Source organism: Malus domestica, chromosome 12, assembly GCF_042453785.1.
Source record: "Malus domestica chromosome 12, GDT2T_hap1".
In the NCBI taxonomy this organism is placed as follows: domain Eukaryota; kingdom Viridiplantae; phylum Streptophyta; class Magnoliopsida; order Rosales; family Rosaceae; genus Malus; species Malus domestica.
The window spans coordinates 31,403,483-31,426,918 of NC_091672.1; the positions used below are offsets into that span (position 1 = coordinate 31,403,483).

Sequence of the window (23,436 nt, forward strand, 5' to 3'; positions counted from 1 at the left end):
TTTTAACGATAAGGACAAAATAAATGGTAAAGTGAATAGTATCAGGATTGACTTTTTTGTGTGTAAAAATATGATTTTTCGTTGAAGTAAACAATACCGGGAATTTTTCGTTAAAGTTTCATAAAGATATTCCGGAGTAGCAAAACATTTGTAAGCATGATGATTTTACCAACCTTGAAAGAAAAAAGGTTGAATCATCGATGATGTCGATTTGTGGCAGGGTTAAAAGGATGAGAAAAAGGATAGAAAAAGATAGGGGCGGTGGTCAAAATTCAAAGGGCCTTTTTGCCTTTTGCTGTGCTCAACTGTACTGCACTCCCGTATTTCATTTGTAAGGCAGAATCTGATGTCAGATTTCATACCACATATGCTTCGTTTGCACAAAGAAGCCAACCTACAACTACATCTACAAGCCAATGATTTTCTCAACCAAAATTTTGATCAATTCTATTATTTTCTTTATTAAAAATGGGGTTGTTCTACAGTATACTCGTGTATGAGATGCACTATTATTTGAATGTAATTAAAGTCTCATCATACTAATCCAACCAACTGATCCAAAAGTACATTGTATACGTCGATCTATTATAGAATTTTCATCAAAATAAAGATAAAACTAAGAGTTAAGCTACTCGAACAAGAGAATTGCATTAATTCTCTCTTCTAAAACATCACTATACTTGAAAACAAACTAGATTTACAATATTATTTACTTGTAATGTGACCGAAATGACGTCTTTTTACCTTATAGGAAAGGTTAAACCGCACAACTAGTAGCATAGGGCCGATGAAGAAAACAAAACAAAACAAAACAAAATTGCCATTTGACCTACTCAATAATTAATAACTGACATGTCAATGAACATCATTTTTAACTTTTTACACAGTTATATTTAATCATGATCGTTGATTTCGTTTAACTCATTTAATCCAATAATCATAAAAAAAATGCGAGATGTTAAACTAAAGATGTGAAAATTCACTTCCCTCGATGAATTGTAATAATTATGAAATACTCGTTACACAAAGCTACAATAGTCATACTATAATGTTGAACTCTTTACAAATAAAACCATTTTAATTTGTATGTGAATAGAACATGTAACGAGAAAAAAAGTTTTTTTTTTTGTTTTTTGTTTTTGAAGAAAACGAGAAAAAAAGTTTTAAAAGAACACAGTTAATTGAGAAATGAGAAATGTTAAAAGGGAAAAGGATTCTCGCTGGCTTATGTGGTTGTGACCATTCATCGTTCATCGTGCGATCAATTTTCGTTCGGTATTATTTATATTTAACTTTAAATTTTAAATTTTGAAATGATTTCTGACCGCATGATATACGATAAACGGTCACGATCACGGAATATTCCATGTTAAAGAGACTCTCAAAAGCGAAATTCCTTTAAGAACTTCCAATCACTTTATACTTTTGCATAATATTTTATAATATAAGCATGAAAATTACGTTAAATTAGTCCATAAAAAATCTCGATTTAAAAAAGTCTCTCTAAATTAACTTCACTCAAAAAAAAAAAAGAGTCTCTCTAGATAAATTAGTATTTATTTATTTTTATTTTTTATAAGTACATCGATATTTTTACATTAAGAGGAGGAGAGATTTGGTTAAGCTACATAATGGACAGCCTAATTTGATATCGAATTCGTTATTCATAAGATTCAAATATAGAACCTCTCACTTTTAAATGAAAAAAAATACCGTTAAATCGTAGTATTGAATGACTGATAAATTAGTTTGTACCTTGTAAGTTGTAACTTGTAACCTCAAGTCGCCTTGTAGTTGAAACTACTTTTGGTTTTGTTTTTGCTTTTTGTTTTTTGTTCCTCTCTCTCTCTCTCTCATAAATATCAGTGTCCAGGGACCAAAACCGCATCACCCCTCTTCTCATAACTCTTTCCCACTCCCTCTCGCCTCTCTCTTCGAAAAAAGCTCTCGACGCCCAGAGACCTCACCGCCCTCCGATCCCTCTTCGTCTTGGTTTATGAGGTACCTTCTCTCTCTTCATCTCTCTCTATCGATATTTCCGTTCTATTTCTACTGTTTGATCTCTGCGTTTTAGGTTAAAATCTTATTGAAAAGTTTGTATGTTTTGAGTCACAGATCTGGTTATTTACCTAAAAATCGGATTTTTCGTGGAAATTTTGTTTCTTTGATTGGATTCTTTGTTTAGGTTGGAATTTCGTGGAGGGTTTTGCTCAATCTTTTTGGTTGCTCTTTATATGTTACATTTACTTTATTATTATTTGGGTCTTTCTGGAATTAATCCAAATTTGAGATGTATTTCTTGTTTTTCTGTTCCTTTTTCGTTTTGATCCAGTTTCTTGTGGTGTGAATTAGGATGTTAATTGTAGTGAAATTGTAAATCTTTTCCTTTTTGCTTGGGTGGTGGGGGTCAGGTAAAACTGAAACTTTTAGTGTTAGGTTTTGCACTTTTGCCTTTATACAGAACGTAAATTATAATTTTTGAAAGGTCTTCACAATTGGTCTTCTTAATAAATTTATCTGGGTTGTGAAGGTTAGAAATTTATAGCTAAATAGTCATTAAATTATACTAATTGAGATTTTCTGTCTTTTTGTACCTGCAGCTCGAAGGAGAGACCCACTCTTGGGTAAGTCTTCGTCATATTTTGTCTCATCAGATTTACCCTCTGTGTTCTTCGTATATGCTTTCATGTTATTCTTACGTTTCAGAATCAAGGTTTATCTAACTGATAACTATATTGTTTGTTAAAGAAGGAACTTTTATCAATTTTAGTTAGTTATAACCTATGACCTTTTGTAAAGACGGTAAAATGTGTTGTTGCATCAGCCTCTACTCAATTAAATGAAATTGATTATGCTGGCAATGTGATTACAGTGGCACGCGGATTAAAACCCGCAAACGGAATATTGCAGCGCCGCTGGACCCTGCAGCTTTTGCGGATGCAGTGGTCCAGATTTATCTGGATAATGCTGGTGATCTGGTAACATTTAGTTATGCATAAATGATCTTATCATTTGTATCTGTATGCATGTGCGTACTTATTACTTAATTATCTGTTAAAACTAACAAGTATCTGCTTTGTGCAGGAACTTATTGCCAAGAGCATTGAATCTTCAGACCTTAACTTCTCAAGATACGGTGACACCTTTTTTGAGGCAAGCTTCATAATACTCTAGGCACTTTTTGTTTCTTGTGGATGCTACCTTAGATAAAGTGTTTGTGATGTGGTATAAAATTGACTGGAGGATTTACTGTAGGTTGTTTTCACTGGAGGCCGTACACAACCTGGAACAACAAAACCTGATGAGGGGGAGCGCCACCCTTACTCTGTACTAGAGTCTGAGCCTACACGTGAACTCATCTTGCCATCGGTTATCTACATTCAGAAAATTTTGAGGCGGAGGCCATTTCTGATTAAGAATCTCGAAAATGTTATGCGACGATTCCTTCAATCGTTGGAGCTTTTTGAGGAAAATGAAAGGAAGAAGCTGGCTATTTTCACAGCACTTGCATTCTCTCAGAAGCTGTCAGGACTTCCACCAGAAACGGTGTTCCAGCCAATGCTCAAGGATAATCTTGTTGGCAAAGGGCTAGTTCTATCGTTCATTACTGAGTTTTTCAAGGAGTATTTGATTGATAATAGTCTTGATGATTTGATTTCCATTCTGAAGCGGGGTAAAGTGGAGGACAATCTTTTGGAATTCTTCCCTTCCGCAAAGAGAACCGAAGAGAGTTTCTCTGAGCATTTCACGTAAGTTTGATCTGTTATAGAATTTTATTATGGACCAGCTTGTCAGATAAGACTCATTTTTGTTTTTTAAGATATAGCTGATGCTTTTGATGTCCTGTAGTATCTTTATACAATTTGGATGACTGAGATTCTGAAGTAGCTGCAATCCCTGATTTGTTCAGCCAACTGCAATGTTTTAGTTGCTAGATTTTGTCTTATAGTTGATTCATCTTTCTGTATGATCTCTGAAATATATTTAAGAGTTTTTGTTTTTCTCTTAAGATATAAAATTAGTTGATTTTCGTGTAGTCATTATCATCAGTCAATTTTAATATGAAATTTGATTATGCGTTGAAAGTATTCTTACCTAGTAGTCCCTTTGGTTTGTCACTCCATGATAATACATCTTAACGTAAATGTTGATGTGATTTTTAATTGTCAATTGCTCATTGATGGGTTTCATGTGAAGTATGTGTTAACTTGAACATCCATTTTGTGATATTCACACCTTGTAACAAAATGAAAAGGTTGTTTAACTGACACATAATTTGGTGCTTATTTTTACCAATTTTCAGAAAGGAAGGGCTAGTTGCCTTAGTTGAGTACAACGAGAAGAAAATTTTCGAAGTGAAGCTTAAGGAAATGAAATCTGCTTTAACAACCCAGATAACAGAGGAAACCGATATGTCTGAAGTCATTGAGACTGTGAAGCAGCGTGTTAAAGACGCCAAATTGCCCGATGTTGAAGTTGTGCGAATTCTGTGGGATGTCATTATGGACGCTGTGCAGTGGTCTGGTAAGAACCAGCAGCAGAATGCTAATGCAGCTCTTCGCCAGGTATACGTTAGTCTTATAATCGCTTGATACCTAGATAATTTCTGTGTTCTGTGACCTGGAATTTCAAACAAGAAACCGTAGTTAGCCTAGCAGGGGAGGGAGATTCTCCAGCTCTACCCCTTGTTATATATATATAGAGAGTTAAAAATAGAGTGGAAATCCAATGGGAAACTTTCGAGTTCATCCTTCAGCTTTAAAGTTCAGGTTTGGCACACTCGTAAAGGGACCAATGTAGGAGTTTAAGTAGTTAACCATGACGAGTTAAGTTGGTATAACTTTAAAACAAATAAAAACAGAACTAAGATTTTTTTAATCTTTTGTTCATGTAGTTCAAAGAAAGAAATCGGTTCTTATGTTCATGTAGGATAGTGAATGACTTTGTTCTACCTAGAGTAGTATAGATATAGCATTCCAATCTGATGTGTTTAGGATTTCAACTTATTGGTTTTGTTTCTTTCATATTCCCAAGCTTGTTCTTTGTAGATCTAAGGCTGTGCTTGTTTTACGCACCATCCTCCAAATTGATTACTTTGAGATATTAGATCACTGTAGTTTTCAGAAATCGGTTATTTAGTTGCTAACACCATAGTACTTGGTGCACATAAATAAATGGCTATGGTTTAACTTATATACAATACATATGCAGGTGAAAACATGGGCAGAACTGCTGAACACCTTTTGCACGAATGGGAAGCTTGAGCTGGAACTGATGTACAAGGTTCAGATGCAGTGCTATGAGGATGCTAAGCTGATGAAGCTTTTCCCTGATATTGTAAAGTCCCTCTATGACGAGGATGTGCTTGCAGAAGACACCATTCTCCATTGGTTCCGCAAGGGAACAAACCCCAAGGGCAGGTATGCTTTTTGTTTCAACTTTAAAATATCAGAGTTCGATAATCAATGCGTTTGTTTGTTGTTTACATCGGGTTTATTGTGTTATTTGTAACTGTGAAATAACGGAAAATGAATGTGTGCAGGCAAACTTTTGTGAAGGCCCTGGAGCCATTGGTGAACTGGCTGGAGGAGGCAGAAGAGGAGGAATAGATGCAGCTGAAGCTGTTGTTTCTGTCTGTTCATCTGACGGACCTGTACCGCCTGCCTCGATTATCCTATCAAATCTATCTCTCCTCCGAGAGAATCAAACTCATAAATATTCTATAAAACCTAATTAAGCTTAGCCCCTTTGGTGTGCCTGTTGAATGTTGATGACGATGACGATGACGACGACGACGTCGTGAGGATGCTGCATTATAAATAATTTGATGCTTTTGCTTTTATTTCGTTGCACGATGCCATAGTAGATTTGATTCGATTTTGTTCATCACATTTTGATAATTAAATGTGGTATGATGCTTTTGGTTTTATTGCTCGCTCGCTGATGCAGATGATTTTCGCGCACTTATTTTTTTCGTCTGCATATGTACTTTTTCCTGTGTCTTGATGGGATTTGGATTCTCTCCTGAGTTGAGTTCAGTCTATTGAGCCTTCTTAGCAATTCACAAGACCGTTGGATTTTGATTTAATGGTTACATATGGAGGTTTTCTAAAAGTTATAATAATTGTAGCTGTAGGATCAAAATCTAACGGTCTGTGTGATTTGTTCAAGAGGCTCAGCAGGCTAAGCTCAGGAGAGGATCCAAATCTGTCTTGATGTATCCGGGAGAAAAGTGTGGAAATCACAGAACAAAAATCCGATGTGATCAGGCGATGGATGTATATTTATGTACTTGCAGCAAATTGCGAGTTAAAAGACAAACTCAATGCCACTTACTACTACAGTTTAATAGTATTCCTATTCATTTATAAGCGAGATGTCTTATATTAGATTCTTGCTAACAACGAATTTGAATCAACAGCTCAAACCACTATTAAGATATTTCTAAATGGGCCAAATCGAATTGCCTATAAACCTATCCATCACAGCCCCAATTATTTTTCTTAAAAAGGAAAATAAATATAAACAGGTCCAATTTAATTATTTTACTTTTTATCGCGGTAAAATTAAGCTTCATTTGGTTCGTTATTAGTATTACTTACTGCTGCGTACAGCATGAGGGTGGAATACTGAACGGTGAGTATCGTCTATGATCTATCTATGCTTCCAATGGCGGCGTTATCTTTGCCACCAGTGAGAGTCTACTGCAGCGGCGGCGCCGCCACACCCAACAGCAGTATTAGTAACAACAATTTACTCGGCAACCACGCGCTCGATGCCGCCCACATCCGACGAGCCGCCGAGCTGGCCGACGGATCCGCCGGATTCACCTCTCCCCACCCAAACTTCGGGTGCGTCATTGCCTCCAAATCCGGGAAAGTCGCCGGCGAGGGATTCCTCTACGCCCAGGGCACCAAGCCCGCCGAGGTCCTTGCCGTCGACGCAGCTGGCGATTTCTCACGCCGCGCCACTGCTTATCTCAACATGGAGCCCGGTGATTGCCACGGTGACCACTCTGCCGTCTCCGCCCTCGTTCAGGTTTTGCCTTTTTCTCTTCCTTTTCAATTTCCAACTCCCTCTGAGTCGTCTTCTAAGGGAAAAGAAAACAATGATTGAATGTTGATTTGTTTGGATTAGGCAGGGATTGAAAGGGTGGTGATTGGGCTGAGGCATCCATTGCAGCATTTGAGAGGGAATGCCATTCGGGCTTTGAGAAGTCAAGGCTTGCAAGTTGATGTTCTTGGTGAGGACCTCAACAGTAAACTCATTGAGGTATTTGATCAATTCAATATGCTCATTTCATACCTTAGCGAAACGCTTCTTTTCGATTCCTTGGCGAATAGTATAGGCATTACGCAGGGATCTTCTGCTCCCAGTTGAAATAACTACGGTGTGGTTTACCAAAACAAGACTAAAACTTTTGCGTGACATGAGTAGCATTTGAGTTTAACATGTCATATAATTGATCCAACACCAACAGGAAGCACGAAAATCATGCCTCCTTGTCAATGCTCCATTAATTTGTAGAGCTGCTTCTCGAGTCCCCTTCTCCGTTCTCAAGTATGCCATGACTCTTGATGGTAAGCTTTCTTTTAGGAGTAGTGTAACTTATTACAATATGCAATTCTGTAAAGAGGCCTAAAAATTTGAATTTAAACAAGTCTTCTGATAGATTAGTCATTAGTCTTTGTTGGGTGCTAACAGGAAAAATTGCTGCTAGCAGCGGACATGCAGCATGGATCAGCAGCAAAACGTCTAGAAATCGAGTGTTTGAACTGCGGGGTAGAAGTGATGCAGTCATTGTAGGAGGAAATACAGTGCGCAAGGACAGTAAGTATAATTTTCTCAACTTTGTGATTATTCGTGTTAATAGGAGGAAGTTCTGACTTCTTATGTTCTATGTTAATTTTTGGACCAGATCCAAGACTAACTGCAAGACATGGTGGTGGACATATGCCTATGCGGATTGTAATGTCACAGACTCTTGATCTCCCAGAGGAAGCACACCTTTGGGATACCTCTGATGTATCTACTATAGTTGCAACACAGAGGGGTGCAAGAAGGCATTTCCAGAAACATCTTGCATCAAAAGGAATTGAAGTGGTGGAGTTTGACATCTTAAACCCCAGAGAAGTAATGGAATACTTCCATGATCGTGGATATCTTTCACTTTTGTGGGAGTGTGGGGGGACATTAGCTGCAGCTGCTATTTCATCCGGAGTAATACATAAGGTTTGTTTCCTCCAGCTTGTATTTCTTTCTATGAACTCTTGTCGATGTTCTCCTCTTGTCTGCTTAAAACTGATGAGTTAGGGATGTTGTCATAGTTGTAGTTTCTTGTAGGCTGGAGGGGTACATAAGCTTAACCGCCGCTTATGTTGGAGATCCCAGATTTTTCCTTTGTTGAAACTGGATTTGTTAACAGGCATTTTGCTTCTGCCACATTCAATGCATTGCAGGTGTTCGCATTTGTTGCTCCTAAAATTATTGGTGGAAAGAATGCGCCATCCCCTGTGGGTGAACTCGGGATGGTTGAAATGACACAAGCCTTTGACCTAATTGATGTCTGCTATGAACAGGTTGGTGTGGGTTTTTGATACTTCTTCTAGAGATAAATTCTTTCTACTCATATCCCCACTCAGTATTCTACCGTTTGATTGGACTTTTTATTTTGCACTTCTGAACTTGAACCAACAGGTTGGACCTGATATGCTTATAAGTGGATTTCTTCAACCCATACCAGATGTGACCCCTGTTATTCCATCAGTTGATGAAACATTTGAAATTGATCCAACCGTGACTCCATATGAATCAAGGATCATATTCTTTTACAAAACATGGGACCCATACGGCGCTTTCTCAAATTTTTCGCCTCACCAAATTAAGATGCCAGATGACAGTGGTGATTATGAACCTTGGTTGAGTGTCGAGCATTACTATCAGGTATTTCCTTTTGTGTATGAATCTGGTTTCCATCTTACAAAACGTAGTCATTCTCACAGAACAATACTAACGTGTAGGCTCAGAAGTTTGTTGGGGTGGATGATCCTGTGGCACAAGATTGTGTTGAAAATATCAAGTCTGCCAGAAGTCCGGAAGAGGCAGCACGGATAGGAAGGTCAATGCAGAGGAAGCGTCCTGATTTGGTATGGTGCATTGTGCATTTGATTGGATTTTCAGTTCATCAATTGTGTTGACACGTGATGTTAGTCATGACATGCCATGCTGTGGTCCTTTATGGTTCTTAGAATTTCTCAATCAGAAAAAAAATAAAAATGAAGACATAAAATCATGATATTAAGTGATTAACATCTTTTTACATGAACCTAAGATTTCTGCATCCAACGTTAAATGCATTAATAATAATAATAATAATAATAATAATAATAAATAATGAGAAGAAGCAGAATGAACTCATGCTAAACCGGGATTATTTAACATCATCGGAGTGTTGACAATTACTTTTGGTTTATGTTGAATTTGGTTCAAACTTGTCTTGTGTGCTATGCAGGTAAGATGTGAGTGGGAAAGTGTAAAGATTGAAGTGATGTATAGGGCACTAAAATGCAAGTTCTCGATATACCCACATTTGAATGCAATGTTGCTGTCAAGTGCTGGATGTGTTCTTGTTGAAGCATCACCGCATGATCTTTTCTGGGGAGGAGGTCGGGATGGAGAAGGGCTAAATTATCTGGGCAGGCTTTTAATGCAGTTGAGATCAGAGTTTCTTGGTGAGTCTCCTACGTCCAGTTAGAGCATGTAATGCGTAGTAATATAATTTGTAACAAATGATATATTTGTATTGATTTGATTCTCTCCTGTAACTTTATTGTTCATTTTGCAATAAAGTTGCAATTAACAGATGACATAGATATTGTGTGTGCGTGTACTGATTCTCTCTAGGTGATGAAGGTTCTATCATCATCACCCTTCCTAATTCCTTCTCCATTTGGTTTTTCAATGTCTCAAAGAGTAATTTCACTATTTAAAGTTATAAATGATAATATATAAGAATAAACTAGATGAATTAAGGGAGTTTTAACAAAACACTTCCGGTACTGTTCACTTTTAACGAAAAACTACATTTTTACTTTTAACTGGCACTATTCACTATACTTTTAAAAATGGTTTTTTCGTTAAAAGAGAAGTTTTTTTGGACTTTTCGTTAGTTTTCCTAAGAATTAAATGAGAAAATGAAGATGGATCAAGATATTTTTAGAGACATGGATTGATAAAGACGGATTTGTTTTTATTTTATTTATTATTTTTGTTTAGGATTTAGATGTCATTTTATTGCAGGGAAAATTTATCACTAAAATTTTCATCAAAGAGTGGGTGGAGAAATAGGATTTGGGGGTGGGTTTAACATCACTATTTCTGTTTTGAAGAATACTTATCTTTTTATGTACTTTCTTTTTTTCTTGGTTGAACCTTCATTTTTTTAACATATACATTCTTTTAAATTATTCTATATCTATTGTTCAGTAGATGATATTGTGTTACAAAACTGACTTTCATACTAAGTTTTATACTCATAAATTTATAGAAGAAGAAAAAAAATTTAAATACCAAAAGAAGAGTCTTGTAGTGAAAGGGTCCCACTTTAATTGTTGCGTGGGCTTCTGAAATTTCAGAACCGTTCCTAAGTCTACTTAGTTATATATGATTAACAAATGGTCTACATTATTTGTATACGTAACCATATAAGACTGCTTAATTATCTCTTGTAACGCAAGTAACTTATGAATTATTACAATCACGTGGGTAGGTAGCTAGGAGCTACCTAATGAATTTTAATGTCAAATGAAAAAGACACGGTTCTGGAATTAATTAGTATGGAGGCAGATTCTCTGCCCTTTCATTTTCCGTGTCTTTCTGTTTGTGTATTCACGGTTAAATCACATATATTTAGGTGTTGAGTTTTATCAAAAAAGACTTCAGTGATATTAGAAATGGATGCATGATATAGGATCTCATTCTCAAACATATATATATATATATATATATATTATAGTCAATTAATATTACAGTCTGATGTTATTCCTTTTCACTTGTAAGTAAAATGTCTTATATTCGAATCTCATGGATGGTGAATTCGATACCAAATTAGGTTGCTTATTGTATAACTTGACTGATCCTCCTCTCAGTGTAAAATATATCCTTGTACTCAAAACAATATATATAATAAAATGAAGGGAAGATGAGATACTCATAAATTCATACAGATATCATGGGTATATTATACAGCCAACAGGGATAGGCTCAGGGTATCCTTAATCATGTACCCATGCCCATGCTCAATAAAGATGTACCCCCCGCCCTCACATATAGCTAGTGGATATATTAGATATTTTGATATACTTTGTGGTTGTCTTTATTAATTTAAATTATTGGGTGGATGGAGGATCTAGATGAATTATATAGTTCATAGATCAACAATTTTTTTTTTTTAGCCATTGAATTGAATAAGTTAAACAGAATTAAGATCATATACTTTGTGTTGTCTTTATCAAATTAAATTATCGGATAGATAGATGATGTAAATGGATCATAGTTCATAGATGATGGGACCCCCCAATTGAAATTTATTTTTAAGGAAGTGATCTTCACACATATTTGTTAGTTTTTCACACCTTTTTTTTCTTTCTGCCATTGAATTGGATAAGTTAAACAAAATGAAGGGTTATGATTAAATATGAGTGCGTAAAAGGCTAAATTATTTTAGATATTTTGATATATTTTGTGATGTCTTTATCAAATTAAATTATCGGATACACAAAAGACGTAGATTGGTCATAGTTTCATAGATGATTGGATACACTAATATTCTCCCCTCCCCGAAAAATGTTGAAATTATTTTTAAAGTGATTTACACACACATTTATTAGTTTATCACACACTTTTTTTTTCTTTATAGCCATTGAGTTAAATAAGTTAAACAAATGGCACGGTCATGATTAAACATGAGTGTGTAAAAGACTAATAAAGTTGATAAATTGGATATTTTGATATACTTTATGTTGTCTTTATTAAAATAAATTATTGGATGGATAGAGGACGTAGATGAATCATAGTTCATAGATGATGGGGATACACTAATATACTCCCTCCCCGTTGAAATTTATTTATAAGGAAGTGATTTTCACACACATTTATTACTTTTTCTCTCACCGTTTTTTTATTTCTAGTCATTGAATTGAATAAGTTAAACAAATGCAACGGTCAGGATTAAACATAGTGCATATATGATTGGATCCACTAATATCTCCCCCAACCCCCCAAAAAAAAGCTGAAATTGTTTTTAAAGAAGTGATTTACACATACATTTATTAGTTTCTCACACTTTTTTTTTCTTTCTAACCATTGAATTGAATAAGTTAAACAAATGTAACGGACTAACGGTTATGATTAAAACATGAGTTTGTAAAAGACTAAAAAAGTTGATAAATTGGATATTTTGATATACTTTGTGTTGTTTTTATCAAATTAAATTATCGGATGGATAGAGGATGTAGATGGATCATAGTTCATAGATGATGGGGATTCACTAATATATTCCCTCCTCGTTGAAATTTAATTTTAAGAAAGTGATTTTCACACACATTTATTAGTTATTCACACACCATTTTTTTCATTTTAGTCATTGAATTGAATAAGTTAAACAAATTCAACGGTAAGGATTAGAAATAAGTGTTTAAAAGACTAAAAATGTTGATAAATGAATATTTTGATACACTTTGTGCTGTGTTTATTAAATTAAAGGACACTTTGTATGCGGTCCCTAACTATCAATATTCTTTAATTGAAATCTTGTTAGTTTTTAGTTTTTGATTGAGGTCCCTGACATTAATGTAATAATGTAAGTTACTATGTTTTTAAATTAAAAATTAAAAATTGAAATTTGTAATTGTTTATATTAATGAGATTTTAAATAAAACCCATAATTTATGGCATTAAAAATAATAAAATATAAATTATACTCTCTATTATATTGTGTGTGTGTGTGTACATATATGTATGGGTACATTAACCAAAATTAACAAAAAAATTATTGTACCAAAACATGGATACATTCTCAAATCAACGAAAAAGAATGTACCCATATAAGTTTAAACATGGATTAAAAAATTTGAATGGATTTTATATTTAAAAAGGGTACATTTTACATATAACAAATTGATATATTTGAGAATGGGTACATTTAAGATTAAAAAAATTGAAAAATTATATGAATGAGTACATTTAAGATTAAAAAAAAATTGAGAATCTTTTTATATATAAAAAAAACTAATAGGTACAAACTTAATTTAATTTAATTTTTTATTATTTTGGAAATGTTTGAATTGAAAATTAATTAGAAGTTTAATAGAGGTGTGAGTATTAAACCCTAAATTAATTACTAATTTTTATATTAAAAATTATATAATAAACATGTAAATTCATTATCACATTAATGATAGGGACTTGAATCAAAATTTGAGAACTAATAAGGTCTTAGTCAATGAACAATAAGAACTAGGGACCGGATACTAATTTTTCCTTAAATTAAATTATTGGATGGACAGAGGACAAAGATGGACTAGTTGATCCATCAAAAGCACTCATGAGAGCACAATAACAGAAAGACTAGGCCCCCCCCTAACCCCCCCCTCCCAAAAAAAAAAAAAAAAAAAATCTTGCACGACAGTCATCATACTATGTTAAAAAACTAGGACTTGGATTGTCTGCCCTCCTCATCCCATGTCCTTTTCATCTCCTTCTATTTTTGTGATCACAGTTAAGTCACGTTAACATTTTATATTTCTATTGCTTTTTGCCTTATTATTTCTATAAAAAATCAAAATAAAATGTTGACGTGACTTAATTGTGACCACATAAATAAAAGGGTAGGAAAGGGGGTGAGACGGGGGAGGGCATACAATCAAGGTCCAAAACACTATTGTCGATATAATGAAATGATATGACTTGATACGAAAGATCTTTATGTCTTTCACGACTCTTTCTATGCCAAGTGAAATTCTAAGAAAGTGATTTATAAACATATTTCTTAATTTCTCACACATCTTTTTTTTTAGCCAGTAAATTAGATAAGTTAAGATAATCAACAATGATAATTAAATAAAAGAGTATAAAATGCTAAAAAAAATGTGTATTTGCCATTTCTCTATTTTTATTTCGTTGTTAGTCACTAGTCGTATTTTCCATTTTATTCATGTTATGATTCACGTGTCAATGAACGTCAAAGTCTGAAAACACCAAACAAATAAAAGTTGATGTGAACTCTGGGACCATTTCCACAATCCTATATATTATGACTTTTTTCAAGTTCTGATTTGATTGATCTATACAGTGTTGAATAAAATACTCGAAATTTAATATATATATATATATATTGTTGTAACGTTTTTAAAATTTTAAATATCACAAAACTATATATTTCATTGATGACTTTTAAATGCCTGGTAATGCACAATTAAGCCTTAAAATTTTAATGCTAAATGGTTTCGTTGAAATATTTATTTTGAGCTTATACATTCCGCTTCGAATATAATATTTTGTATTTACATCTATTGAGTAAGAAAATTCTAAATAAAAATTTAGTTACAATACTTAATGTATTTTAATACAATTATTATCTTTCATGTGAATTGTAGCCAATCTCTCTAAATACGATTTGGCTATTGTGACATTTCACATCGTCCATGAGAGTGATCCTTAAATGTATATTTACATCCCTACCTAGCACAAGGTCTTTTGGGAGCTCACTGGCTTCGGGTTCCGTAGGAACTCCGAAGTTAAGCAAGAAGGAGGCCATAGCACTTCCAGGATGGGTGACCCACTGAGAAGTTGCTCGTGAATTCCCAAAAACAAAACTATGAGGGAATGATAAGCCCAAAGCGGACAATATCGTGCTACAATGGTGGAACAGGCCAGGGATGTGGTGGACCCGGGCCGGATGTGACAAATGGTATCAGAGCCAATCCTTGGCCGGAAGTGTGTTGACGAGGACGTCGAGCCCTTAAGGGGGGGTGGATTGTGACATCCCACATCGCCCAGGGGAGTGATCCTTAAATATACATTCACATCCCTACCTGCACGAGGCATTTTGGGAACTCACTGGCTTCGGGTTCCGTAGGAACTCCAAAGTTAAGCGAGAAGGAGGCCAGAACACTCTAGGTAGAGATGTGAATATACATTTAAGGATCACTCCCCTGAGTGATGTGGGATGTCACAGCTATAATATTTATATTTGTTTAATATAGTCATCATCTTGATTGTCAATAAAAGTTCATGTAAATACAAATTTCAAACTCGGCAATAGTTCAAATATGCTTTACACTGTCCTTCATAATTAGTTGTTTTAATAAAATGTCTTTTTTTTCAAAAAAAAATGAAGATAAAATAAAATAAAAACTCAGTAATTGTTCAAATATGAAACTAATTAAGCTAGCTAAACTTTGAGTCTATTGCTGTTAGTTGAAGAAATCATTGCAATTAACGGGATTATCATGTATAAACAATTTTGTTTGTACCATACTTGACCAATCCCAAAACTACTGAGCACCGGTCAACGTTATGCTGTCAACGACCTAGAAGAGTTTCCCTCCAACTAGGACGCCAATCACAGCGCGACACGTGTCGATATCAGAAGCCAATCATAGCGAGAAGCCAATCACAACACAACACGTGTCAATGTCAGAATGAAACTAGAAACTTTCTTCTATAAATATAGATCATTCTCTCACGATATTTCCGAAAGTCATTTGTACTAAATCATTCACTTGTACTCACTAAATGAGAGCTTGAACCTATGTACTTGTGTAAACCCTTCACAATTAATGAGAACTCCTCTACTCCGTGGACGTAGCCAATCTGGGTGAACCACGTACATCTTGTGTTTGCTTCCCTTTCTCTATCCATTTACATACTTATCCATACTAGTGACTAGAGCAATCTAGCAAAGATCACAAACTTAACACTTTCTATTGTAATAAAGTCCTCACCGATTTGTGCATCAACAAATTAAAAAAAGTAAACTAAAAGTAGATTACCAAAAACGAAGTTGTGATGAATAAAGTTGAAGTGATATGCATATACACATAGGGAAATGAAAATAACACACCACTTTTCATTCCCACACACTTTTGTTTACTTTTCTTTGTTTTCTCTTAATTTATTAAATCAGATAATAAAAAAATAAAGATAATGCTAAGGAAATCAAATTTAGATAAAATTTACAAACCAAATGATGTGTTATAAATAGAAAATAAGCACGTTAATCAATATTTAAATAATAATTCGATCATCAACATCCACATCATTTGATTAATATAATTTGGTTTAGAAATTTGATCTCCCTAGCATTAACCAAAGATTAATGCATGTGCGGTTATCATTAAGCTAATTAAGGTAATGCTAGAGAGACAAATTTTTAAACTAAATTTCGAGAACTAAATGATGTGGATGTTGATGATTGATTAACATACTTATTTTCTATTGGTGACACATTATTATTTGATTTGTTAATTTGATTTTAAATTTTGGTTTTCCTAACATTATCCTTAAACTAAACCTAGCTACAAATTGTGGAGGTGGCAGCTAGCAAGCCTATCATTTAATATTGGGAACTTTAACGAAAAGCACCCGGTACTGTTCACTTTAACGAAAAACCACATTTTTACACTAAAAAGTCAATCCTGTTACTATTCACTTTACCCTTTATTTTGTCTTTATCATTAAAACTCAAAGTTTTCAAACCCTTTTCATTAGTTTTCCTTTTAATATTTATATAACATAACAATATTCGATTTTTATGAGGGGAGGGAGCGAGGGATCGAGAAGCATATATTGTATGCGTACGTAGATCGATCCCATAATCTCCACGTTCATGTTGGAAACTTGGAAGGAATGCATATATATATATGTGTATGTATGTATATGTTGATAATTTGTATGTAATCTTGCAGAGAAAGCTAAACAACGAAATTCAAGTAATTTGTATGTAATCTTGCAGAGAAAAGCTAAACAACGAAATTCAAGAGAGAGAAAGCTAGAGAGAGAGAGAGAGAGAGAGGAAAATTTTGTTTCGACTGAATTTCATTCAATATAATAATTACAACAGAATGTCCGAATTGGTCGAGCGGTTGTAAAAGTTTGTATGCACATGTGTGTGTGTATTTATATATATTTGACGAGTAGAATTACACATGGTACTGTGCCTGTGTGCCATGCATATTGCATTCCATGTCTGTACAAAATAGGGAATTATTAGAAGGCAGTGAGGAAGTAGGATTATTTTCCCCCTATTCTTATTTTCTTTCCTCTTTCTCTATATTATTTTATATTTTATTATCTTTATAAAAAATTAATATAAAATGTTCTTATTTTCTTTCCTCTTTCTCTATATTATTTTATATTTTATTATCTTTATAAAAAATTAATATAAAATGTTGATATGACTAAACTGAAATCGTTCAAAGTAAAAAAAAAAAAAAGGAAAAAAAGATTAGATGGGAGGTCCGTAGCTGAGCTGCTTGCTGAGGGAGAAGTGAGAGTCAGAGTGGCCCACGTAGAAATGACGAGGATGTTCACATTTCTAAGTAGATTCCTAACATGCATGCTCTTCATATTATTTGTTTTCTGTCTGAAATACATATATTTATGTAAACATATGCCTCCACACACACATTGAAACTCTCAAATCCAATCCATTTTTAATCCTCTCAAAATCCTTTTGTATCTACTTAATATTAGTCTGTGTCTATATATATAGCCAATTTTGGATTGGACATCACTCAAAAGCATCTTTGTATATATAATGATTTGGACATCACTTAACTTGCACGAACATATATTATATATATAGGGGTATGATATCCACAAAACCCAATTTACTTCTCACACACCTTTCTAATTTTCGACCGTCGGATCGGATGAATTGAAGAAGATCAACGGATAGAAATTAACAAAGGTGTGTGAGAAGTAATTTGGGGGGTATGGATAACACACCTCTGTATATAATGAGTGTGTAACGTGGGAGGGAAAACCACATTATTGTCCTAGAAATCAGGGTTTCTTGATCCTTATTATGTATGATCTGTACACAAAGCTGTCGAGATTATAGGTAAAATGTAATAACCCGCATGCATTAAGCGAGGTATTAAACTAAAAACTTGTGGAATATTACGCCCAAAAACTCCTTCCAATGAGTTGAGTTGAGTTGGGTCAATCAACTGCACAAATCCAGTTTTCTTATTCAAACAATATGTCTGAATCCTGATGATAAATGTATGTCTCATGTCTGTATATTAATTCTATATACCAGACAAGACATCTAAAAATCTGCAATAAACTAACTGTGTAATGTGTGTGGAAATACATTGTTTTAGGCCATTTTCTACCAATAACAATTTTACCATACAAATCATCTCAAAAATTACAACTCTATGATTTCTTTTTATCAAATTGTTAATTTTTTTTCATCTTTATCATATCTTACATTTAATTTTGAGCAAAATGAATATCATGGATGAAAACGAGTAAAATGAGAATTGCAAATTCAAAGAGGAGCGACTAAGTATCATGCAATAAATTAATTATGTGGCGGTACGACTGCCACATTAAATTTTATTGATGGCTAAATCAAATTGTTCACTTTCTACAGATTTTTGTTCTTTAATTTCTGGTTCTTCAAATTTAGTTTAGTAGTTGTTTGTTGCATTCGCTCTGTTTTTCGGTTTCTCTCTCGGGAAGTCAGGGCGTATTGTAAGAGCGGGTATTTTTGCAATCTTTTATAATTCAGTTGCTGTTGGTGGTTGCGATTATTTCTCACTTCGAAAGACTCTCTCTTTTCCTTTCTCCTTCTATCTCTCCTTGATGTTTTTCTCTCTCTAAAATTGGCTCTGTATCCACTTCCTCCCTTCTGATAACGTTCACGAAGATGCTTGCTTTATGCAGAGCCGTGACTTGAGCTGCCTGCTCTGCCCATTCTCTCTCTGCAGCTCTGCTGTGATTTTGGCATTTTCTTCTTTTGGATTCGTAGAATTCGAGCTTGATCTGGGAAAGGAAGGACAACCCATTGGGGTCGTGCAATTGGAGAGCTTTCTAGCCGGATTCGGGGACAATGATTCGTGGTGAAAAAGTTGGTATTCTGAATTGGATCTTCTTACATAGATCTGCTTTCCTGATCTGAAAAGGGAAGAGAGAAATAGAGAGGGGGTTATTGAAAGAGAAAAGTGTTTTCCTTTCCTGGAAAAGGGAAAAATTCAAGTGCTTGCTGGGGAATTCTGTAGCAATTTGGTCGCAGATTGTAATTAAGGTGGATTAATCTGATCAAAAGTGAGTGAATTTAGTGGATTGATTTGGATGGTTAATCAAAGGCCGTGAAATTGAAGGGCGTTGGGGGTTATTTGCGACAGTTTGCGACGACGGATCCGTCAATAAAAAAGAGTGCGGGGTTGTATTGCTCATCAGCTGGTCTGGAGTGCCTACTAAACATTATCAGGGCCCTGAGAATGGGTTCCTGCTTGTCTGTAGAAAGCAGGAGCCCTCTGCCCAATTCGCCGTCGTCTCCCTCCTATGAAGTCCGGCGGCGGAAGAGCTCTAAGAAGAGAGTGGGGTCGAGAAATTCGTCCTTCGATTACCGCCGGGAAGAACAGCTGCACAGAATTCCCGGGAGAATGTTTCTCAATGGGTCCAGTGAAGCTGCATCTTTGTTTACCCAGCAGGGCAAGAAAGGAACCAATCAGGATGCCATGATTGTTTGGGAGGTAAAATGTATTCTTTTTTCTTTTTCTGCAGCCTTATTGATATATTTACGGATTCATCAATTTTAAATCTGCATGAAAAATCCAAGTGTGCAAATTTTTATTTTTTGTATTATGATCAATTCAGCTGAAAGAAATTGTACTTCCTGTAGTTCTACTTCAAGAAAGGAAAAACCATTTTCTATTAGTTGGCTGCGGTTTTTCCACCCTTTTTGCCCAAGGAAATTATCCAGACTAGCAAAACTTACTTCTGTGTTGGCAGTTGAATTCTTTGTTTAATCATTTTCCTCAGCTATTACAAGTCGTTTGCAGAGCAAATTGGCTCACCTTCATTGTCAATGTGTTTATTACTTTACGTGGACGGATTCTGGCATGCATTAACCTTCGCTTCAGATAGTTTGATCCTTGTTTTCTTGTATCCGTGTTTTTAAACTTATATATTTTGTATCACTGTTTGATCCTTGTTCTCTGAATGTTACGTTTTGAGATTTTGCTGTGATATATGTATCTTAAGAGGAAACATATCCAGGGGTGAACAATGTTATTATTGTCTAAATCTTTTAAATATGAATTTCAGAATTTCTGTTCGAGAACAGACACAGTTTTCTGTGGTGTTTTCGATGGGCACGGTCCATTTGGTCATATGGTTGCTAAAAGAGTGAGGGACTCTCTTCCTCTGAAATTGAGTGCAAACTGGGAAGTGAAAATTACCAATGATGAAGTTCTCAAAGGGATCAGCCTCAACACTGCAGGAAGCTTGAATTCAGATGATACTGCTTTTGTATCTGTTGATGAAGATCTCAGGCCCTCCGTGGATGTTGACGAAACAGAAAAAAACCCTGAGATCCTTCAGGCACTGAGAGAGTCATTTCTGAAGGCTTTCAAAGTTATGGACAGGGAGCTGCGAACAACACCAAGTATCGATTGCTTTTGTAGTGGGACAACAGCGGTAACTTTGATTAAACAGGTGCTTTCATATCCTTTGCAAACTTGTTCTAATTTTTTTTTTTTTGGGTGATATGCTCATCTTGATCATGCATGTATTGGCGTGTTTCTTAGGGTCGGGATTTATTCATTGGAAATGTTGGGGACTCCAGAGCCGTTCTGTGCACGAGAGATAGAGATGACACTCTAAGTGCAATTCAGTTGACTGTGGATCTCAAACCAAGTCTTCCAGGTATCACTCTTTCTCTCTTCTTCGCTTCTCCTTTCTCCTTTCTTGTAATAGTTTTCAGTTTGCTAGTTTTCAAATTTGGTTTATGATTTTGGCAGGACCTGATCTGGTCAAATTTCTAATGATGCTCGATACATGAAAAAAATATATTTCATATCTGAACATCTTCTTAACAACACAACAAAGAGTTTTGGGAACTTCAATCACACCCCGACATGAATATTTTTTAAACTATAATTCTACGCCAAAATAAACACTCGTTATTTTGTTTTGTCATGCTTCGTTAGTTTCTGGATTTATATATGAAACTTGGGACCAGAATTAAAGAAATAATTTCTCATAAATGATAGAAAGTGAATTTTCCTGGTACATTGGATAATGGCTTTCATCTACCTGCAATAGTAAACAGGGAATGCTCTGTGGTCAACTGTGGTCTGCTTGCTAGCTTCTTGTGATTAAATTGTTTCTTAGTTCTTACCTGCTTTTTCCCTAATTCTTCCTCACTAACAGCGGAAGCAGAGAGAATACGGAAGTGTAGAGGGCGCGTTTTTGCTCTTCAGGATGAACCTGAGGTTGCTCGAGTCTGGCTGCCAAACAATGACTCTCCTGGTCTTGCCATGGCACGTGCTTTTGGAGATTTCTGCCTCAAGGATTTCGGCCTCATCTCTGTGCCAGATGTATCCTATCGGCGTCTCACAGAGAAGGATGAATTTATAGTCCTGGCGACAGATGGGGTACGTAGCCAGCTAATTTTAAGCTATTTTCTAAAGAGACCCTTCCCCCCTCCTATTCTTCCTTGTGCTCTTCGAATCTAAGATTAAAACTTTTTTGGCAGATTTGGGATGTTCTCTCTAACAAAGAAGTGGTAGATGTTATAGCAACAGCCCCTGCACGTCCTTCTGCAGCTCAAGCACTGGTAGAGACAGCAGTTAGAGCGTGGAGACAGAAGTACCCAACTTCCAAAGTAGATGACTGTGCTGTAGTTTGTCTCTTCCTTGACTTAGACTCAAACATAGTATCAACTGCTGCTAATAACGGGTCAAATGAGAAGGAGCAGCCTACTACAGCAGATGAGGTAAATGCTGAAGATCTCTCGGAGACAGCTTCTTTGGTCCGCTCGGGGACTGTCCGAACTGCCGAAGAGATCCTTGCAGATGAGGAAGAAGACGAAGAGGACGAAGAAGATGATGAAGAAGAAGGAGGAAGAAAGGAGAATGCTGCAGAGGAAATGAATTCGGAACCAGGTGTAGAGTGGTCAGCCTTGGAAGGAGTTTCTCGGGTGAACACATTATTGAATCTGCCCAGGTTTACGCCCACAAAAGAAGACAAGAAGGTGTGGAAGAAGGTTTGAATTCCCCTGTTTCTTTCTCATATCATATATTGATATCATAATTGTTTTGTATTATTTATTCTTTTGCTTTGTCTATGGTATTCTACAACACATATGTAGGGTGAAATGAAAGTTAAAATTTTGACTGGAGAGGTGGTGTGAGGGATCCTCCCGACTATATTAGCAATGTCTGGGGAGATTGGAATATTTTTTTGTGTAAAAATCCAACTCTCCGACTCTTTTTTCTTTCTTTGTTTTGAAGAAATTCATGAACTTCGACACGTGGATAATAATTTTGTGAGAATGAATGAATGAAGTTTCATCTTAGTTTTCAACTTGAATTGTCTTGTTTTTGTATTTGAAGAAGTGCCTGTCATGTTCAGATGTGGAGTAATATGTACATATTTGCAATTGTAATGTTGCCCCAGTTGCAACTTGCAAACAAGATATTTATAAGCTACTTGATTAGCTTTTCTTGTTAGTAGAAAGTTGTGTGTTCACTGTGTTGTCGGTTAGTTTTGAGTTTTGAATTTGCATTTAATTTGGTAATTGTTTGGTGGAGATAAATGTAGTGTGCATATATACTCCCGAGATTTTTCTAGTATGTTCTGGAGTATTCCATACACTGAGGTTTTCAGCCGTTAGAGTCTTAGTCGAAGATTCAATGATCAAATATCTAACGGTAAAAAATCCTAGTGTACAAGAGATTCTGGATCAAACTTTGTTCATATACTCCCTCCCTTGTGGTAGTTCACTAGTCGGCAACTTGGCACCATCCAAGTTGCCCTAAAGTTAAGTTGGTGGGCTGTTGATGTTATTCATTGATTCCTTTTGACTTTAGGGGCCAACGGCAAAGCTTTGTATTTTCAGAATATCTTTGTCATAATCTAAACCCTGAATAGTAGCATTCATTCATCAGGACCATCACTGAACTGACCTTAAGCAACCAAATTAAGCACAACACAAATTGAATTTTCCAGAAAGATACTACATATATATATATATTATGGTGAGGATTGATTGGAATCTGTTTATACAACGACAACGTCGGTACTTGACTTGAGAGAGATATTATGATGGAGGGTTGTTTTCAATGGTTTAATTAATGTTGAGGAATTAAATTTGATTTGCAAAAGAAGATTATGTCCGTCTCACTCACAAATAAT

At 35.3% G+C, this 23,436-nt stretch overlaps 3 protein-coding genes across 3 annotated transcripts; all 3 read left to right on the plus strand.

Annotated features, from left to right (window-relative positions):
• Nucleotides 1-1,772: 1,772 nt before the first annotated feature.
• Nucleotides 1,773-5,929, plus strand: LOC103451151 (uncharacterized). Its single transcript, XM_008390589.4, has 8 exons — nt 1,773-2,001; nt 2,601-2,624; nt 2,873-2,978; nt 3,085-3,153; nt 3,256-3,749; nt 4,304-4,565; nt 5,212-5,420; nt 5,543-5,929. Exons 1-8 carry the CDS (start codon nt 1,997-1,999, stop codon nt 5,607-5,609), a joined length of 1,236 nt encoding a protein of 411 aa, XP_008388811.1. The 5' UTR covers nt 1,773-1,996; the 3' UTR covers nt 5,610-5,929.
• Nucleotides 5,930-6,505: 576 nt separating this feature from the next.
• Nucleotides 6,506-9,866, plus strand: LOC103451152 (riboflavin biosynthesis protein PYRR, chloroplastic). Its single transcript, XM_008390590.4, has 9 exons — nt 6,506-7,038; nt 7,138-7,272; nt 7,481-7,580; nt 7,705-7,830; nt 7,919-8,232; nt 8,460-8,579; nt 8,698-8,943; nt 9,021-9,146; nt 9,512-9,866. Exons 1-9 carry the CDS (start codon nt 6,661-6,663, stop codon nt 9,752-9,754), a joined length of 1,788 nt encoding a protein of 595 aa, XP_008388812.2. The 5' UTR covers nt 6,506-6,660; the 3' UTR covers nt 9,755-9,866.
• An 8,492-nt stretch (nt 9,867-18,358) lies between these two features.
• On the plus strand, nt 18,359-22,605 carry LOC103451153 (probable protein phosphatase 2C 33). The gene is made up of 5 exons (XM_008390591.4): nt 18,359-19,769; nt 20,344-20,733; nt 20,826-20,943; nt 21,451-21,674; nt 21,776-22,605. Exons 1-5 carry the CDS (start codon nt 19,515-19,517, stop codon nt 22,289-22,291), a joined length of 1,503 nt encoding a protein of 500 aa, XP_008388813.2. The 5' UTR covers nt 18,359-19,514; the 3' UTR covers nt 22,292-22,605.
• The last annotated feature ends 831 nt before the right edge of the window (nt 22,606-23,436 follow it).